The following is a 5,000-nucleotide window of genomic DNA, read 5'->3' as shown; positions in this document are numbered from 1 at the left end:
TTATTATTATGGTACTTTTTTGTTTCGTTTTTCTTTTTTTGTAATGTACCACGTGACCATATGTACTAGCCTATACTATACTATTTTATATTAGACTATAATATAGGCTATTTTTTAATCTTATTTTCCATTCTAGAGACGTTTAAGCAAATTATATACAACAGCAACCTGAGAAAATACATTTATGAAGGCTGTTTCATCACAGACAGACAGACATATTGCGCGAGAACGCGCTCACAGATGTCACAACACCGTGTTTCACTCGCAGGACGCTTACTAAACTCTGAATAACGCATTTTAACAGCAGCAGAGAAGTGAATTGTGAGGTAAACTCACCTTGCCCCTGCAGCAGCCCGCATAAAGACAACAGCACGATCACACAGAGGTCCATTATTCAAACGCTCGCGTCGCTTCTGAGGTGAGAGGACTTTTAAAAGTCTCTGAGAGGAGAAACAGTGAGGCAGTCGCGTTGAGACTGATTGTCAGGGCTTTAATGGGCGCGTGTCCGCTGCGCGTTCAGGGGGCAGGACCGACCACTCATGCGCAATCACAAACGCGCGTTTTTGGTTCCTTTTAACAGATTCATCTAGAAAGATAAATGGATCGAGTTCATAAAGAGTCTTACTAAGCTCGGTTTAAGCCATTTTGATTCGATAATTAAAGATTCATACAACGTTTTACAACCGTTTACAGTAGATCCCATATTAGTTTACAGTTATTTTACAGCCGTTCACACCAACGAACAATAACGGTCTGTTTATTTGAAACTCCCGCGCTGCGTTTAAAGTGCGTAGCTACAACATGTTTTTGCTGTTCTTGTTGTATTTACACGGCTTTAAAGGTTAGATCACCCAAAAATGAAAATTATGTCATTAATTACTCAACCTCATGTTGTTCCACACCTGTAAGACCTTTGTTTATCTTCGGAACACAAAATATTTTTGTTGAATATTTCCTCTCTCAAGATCCATTAATGTACTAAAAACATATTCAAATCAGTTCATGCGAGTACAGTGGTTCAATATTAATATTATAAAGTGAAGAGAATATTTTTGGTGCGCCAAAAAAACTAAATAACGACTTATATAGTGATGGCTGATTTCAAAACACTGCTTCAGGAAGCTTCGGAGCGAATCATCGTGTTGAATCATCTATTCAGAGCGCCAAAGTCACGTGATTTCAGCATTTTGCGATCCGAATCATGATTCGACACAAAAGATTCATAACGCTCCGAAGCTTCATGAAGCAGTGTTTTGAAATCGGCCATCGATATATAAGTCGATATTTTGTTTTTTTTGGCACACCAAAAATATTCTCGTCGCTTTATAATATTAATATTGAACCACTGTACTCACATGAACTGATTTAAATATGTTTTTAGTACATTTATGGATCTTGAGAGAGGAAATCTCATTGCTCCCAATGCAGGCCTCACTGAGCCATCGGATTTCAACAAAAATATCTTAATTTGTGTTCTGAAGATGAACGAAGGTCTTAGGGGTGTGGAACGGCATGAGGGTGAGTAATAAATAACATTATTTTCATTTTTGGCTTAACTAACCCTTTAACCAGCAGATGTCCTCAGCATGCTGTTTCGAGTGAATCTAGCTAGTGTAATATATCTAATCTAACATTAGTGACGAAGTCAATATAGTGGAATAAAAACAACACCTAAGTTGCGTCCCAAACGAGGCACTACACTATACACTTATACACTATGTACTTATGCACTATGTACTCGTCCATGTAGTGCGTGAATTGTATAAGGTTATTTTGTCATTTAACAATGGAGTCCGATACCCTCTCCCCCTCCTCTACGTAATTAAAGCTGCGACAGTTGAGTGCACAAAGTGTACAACATTCCACACTTCATTTTTTCCATTAATTTAGTGCACCATCCGGGTATTTAAAGTGCACTTTTTCTTTTTGGAATTTTCAGTGTGAACGCACTACTTGCACAATTTATACTTAAAGCTGCTGTAGGTAACTTTTGTAAAAAAATCTTTTTTAAATATTTGTTAAACCTGACATTATGTCCTGACAGTAGAATATGAGACAGATAATCTGTGAAAAAATCAAGCTCCTCTGGCTCCTCCCAGTGGTCCTATTGCCATTTGCAGAAATACACCGCTCCCGGTAAGAAACAACCAATCAGAGCCAGGAGGAGTGTCTTAGCAGTGTCAATCAATCAAGCTCGCGTGCGCGCTGATCACTCCTCTCATGCACAGTGGTACAGGCGTCAAATTCAAGATTACCGGTGTGCCGCAGCTTTGCTTATGGCGAAATAAAACGATGTTATATGCAAAGGACCACCCTGAAATCTACAAATAACCACGCCATACATAATTTGTCAGTCCTGTTTTGAAATTATCTTAGTTGTGTAGTTCTTAAAAAATTAAACAAATCAAGCAGGGATACTTACTTGTCAAGCAGAAATGTGGCTGACTCTGCATCGGGTTTTAATCCGTTCAGGACACGTAGCTCCCTCCACCTCGGAAAAGCCGCACCGCTTTTTTTATCATCGTCATCTGTCTTTTTCCGTTTACCCGTCTTTATTTTATGAGCAGGTGCCACTCGAGGAATTGGCAGTTTGGATTGTTTTTCCGCCCTAAGCAAAGCTGCGGCACACCGGTAATCTTGAAGCCTGTATGCGCTGGCGCTGTGCATGGGAGGGGTGAGATCAGCGCGCACGCGAGCTTGATTGATTGACACTGCTAAGACACTCCTCCTGGCTCTGATTGGTTGTTTCTTACCGGGAGCGGTGTATTTCTGCAAATGGCAATAGGACCACTGGGAGGAGCTAGAGGAGCTTGATTTTTTCACAGATTATCTGTCTCATATTCTACTGTCAGGACATAATGTCAGGTTTAACAAATATGTAAAAAAAATTTTTTTACAAAAGTTACCTACAGCAGCTTTAAAAACGTCATCGAATAGTGCACAAGTACGCGAATTGGGACGCACCTCTAGTCTTTTTCACTGCACTGCAATGTTGTCGAAAAACTAGCGCTGGATACCTGAGGTAATTTTATGTTACACGGTTTGCTAGCCTACCGTAATCTCATCGTTAATACTTCTCACCATTTATTCCGAGGGTATGGCTGATTGTTTTCATCAATTTTCTTTAAATTATCATTGAAAAGAGGAGCTGACTTGTCAAGCTTTTTCTGGTTCGGTGATGTCGTCCGCCATTTTAAATTCTGAGCCGTTGAATTAGAATGGATTCTTCTTCTTCTGTCTTTTTATGGCGGGTGGCAAGAATGGATTCTGATTGGCTGTTAGTGTTTTAACGTTCAACAGCTGGAAAAAATCGTTCTGAAAGTGATTCCAACGATATCCTTTCTCTTTATTGTTATAGATGTGGTGTGGTGATATTCTTTTATATTTAAAATGATTTTTAGAAATATATCTTTATAGTTATCGCTCTTGTTGTGAACGGGCCTTACTACAATACTAGGGCGTTGTTGCTATGGCGTTGTTGTGTTGTTTAGCGCATTGCTTGCTAGCATGTCATTTTTTTTGCTTAGCGGTTTCAAGGGTGTTGGACGTTGAATGGAAATATTTGCCATGGTAACTATAGTTAAAACCAAAATTCATTTTTAATTAAATAATATATTGAAGCTTCTTCTTACTGTTTAAACGAGATCATTTGATTGTTATGAACAAAGTCCCTTTAAGACAAGTCATTTCACTCGGTGGCCATCTTTGAAATGCCTCTCGGGCATTAAAGTGCAGCTCCTGTCTCTTTGAATGGGGTTGAAATCAAATTCTCTAAAGCTGTTTGCCAAGCTTTCGATTCAATTTCATAATTGAAATCACCAATGAAATCTAACAACAACTGTCTCATAAATATTGTTTCCAAACGCTCGAATCGTGACAAAAAACTGTATTTTTCAGGCTGGATCAATCGAATGCGCATGCGCAGTCCTAAATGCGCGTCTCTGACTGTTTCTATAGGAACCGGAGCTTCTAACGGCCGCTGCAGTGACGCGATGACTTTACCATTATTCGATTGGATCTTATTTAGAAGGCGGGACTTATTCCGCCATATTGCGCGTTGCACTTTCTCCCATTCATAATAATATGAATGACGTGTCTTGTGTTATTCTATAGTCTTTGTTATGAACATTAATACTAGACACAAGAATGTTGTGAGTTTTCGCCAAGGCATTGCTATGTGGTTGCTTAGCGTTCATGGCTTTGCTATGCTGTTGATATGGTTACACCTAATTGTGACCCAAAAACCAGTCATAAGAGTCAATTTTTTGAAATTGAGATTTATACATCATCTAAAAGCTGAATAAATAAGCTTTTGGTTTGTTAGGATAGGACAATATTTGGCCGAGATACAACTATTTGAAAATCTGGAATCTGAGGGTGCAAAAAAATCCAAATCACCTTTAAAATTGTCCAAATAAAGTCCTTAGCAATGCATATCCACTCACAAAAATACATTTTTTATATATTTACGGTATGAAATTTAGAAAATATCTTCATGGAACATGATCTTTGCTTAATATTCTAATGAGTTTTGGCATAAAAGAAAAATCGATAATTTTGACCCATGCAATGTATTGTTTGCTATTGCTATAAATATACCCATGCAAATTATGACTGGTTTTGTGGTCCAGGGTCACAATTAATAAATTTGAGAGATTAATACTAGCGCTATCAAAACGATTAATCGCAATTAATCGCATCTAAAATAAAAGTTTCATTTGTTTTTTAAATCATATATCATTTTGAAGGTTTTTTAATAGAGAATATGAAAATAACAACTGATTTTTGAAAATTTGCTCATTGTGACTCATTTTGGCAACATGGGTCGCATATATATATATATATATATATATACAGCACTAATTCATACATTTCTGTTTGAAGAGGATTGCATTGAATTTTTTTATTTTTGACTTTTTTTATGTGAAAACTATGGTTACCATGGAAATAATCATCACATAACTCAGTAAGAGCCTGTTTAACCCTCTGGAGTCTGAGGC

The 5,000-nt window shown here is 37.7% G+C and overlaps 1 protein-coding gene across 4 annotated transcripts in view; it reads right to left on the bottom strand.

Moving 5' to 3' along the window:
• Positions 1 to 3,213, bottom strand: part of fbln1 (fibulin 1) — a 66,672-nt gene extending 63,459 nt beyond the window's left edge. The window contains exons 1-2 of one of the 4 annotated variants that reach the window (XM_048157922.1): positions 3,082 to 3,186; positions 337 to 586 (exon numbers count right to left, since the gene is read on the bottom strand). In XM_048157922.1, the coding sequence (XP_048013879.1) occupies positions 337 to 391 (55 nt within the window). In that variant the 5' untranslated portion in view covers positions 392 to 586; positions 3,082 to 3,186. Of the gene's footprint in view, positions 1 to 336; positions 587 to 3,081 lie in introns of all 4 variants that reach the window. The other 3 variants (XM_048157921.1, XM_048157924.1, XM_048157923.1) reach the window with 3 other exon arrangements.
• Positions 3,214 to 5,000: the final 1,787 nt, after the last annotated feature.

This window comes from Megalobrama amblycephala, linkage group LG15 (genome assembly GCF_018812025.1).
Source record: "Megalobrama amblycephala isolate DHTTF-2021 linkage group LG15, ASM1881202v1, whole genome shotgun sequence".
Classification (NCBI taxonomy): domain Eukaryota; kingdom Metazoa; phylum Chordata; class Actinopteri; order Cypriniformes; family Xenocyprididae; genus Megalobrama; species Megalobrama amblycephala.
Note: the sequence above shows the minus strand (reverse complement) of the source record. Positions and strands in the feature narration are given on the sequence as shown.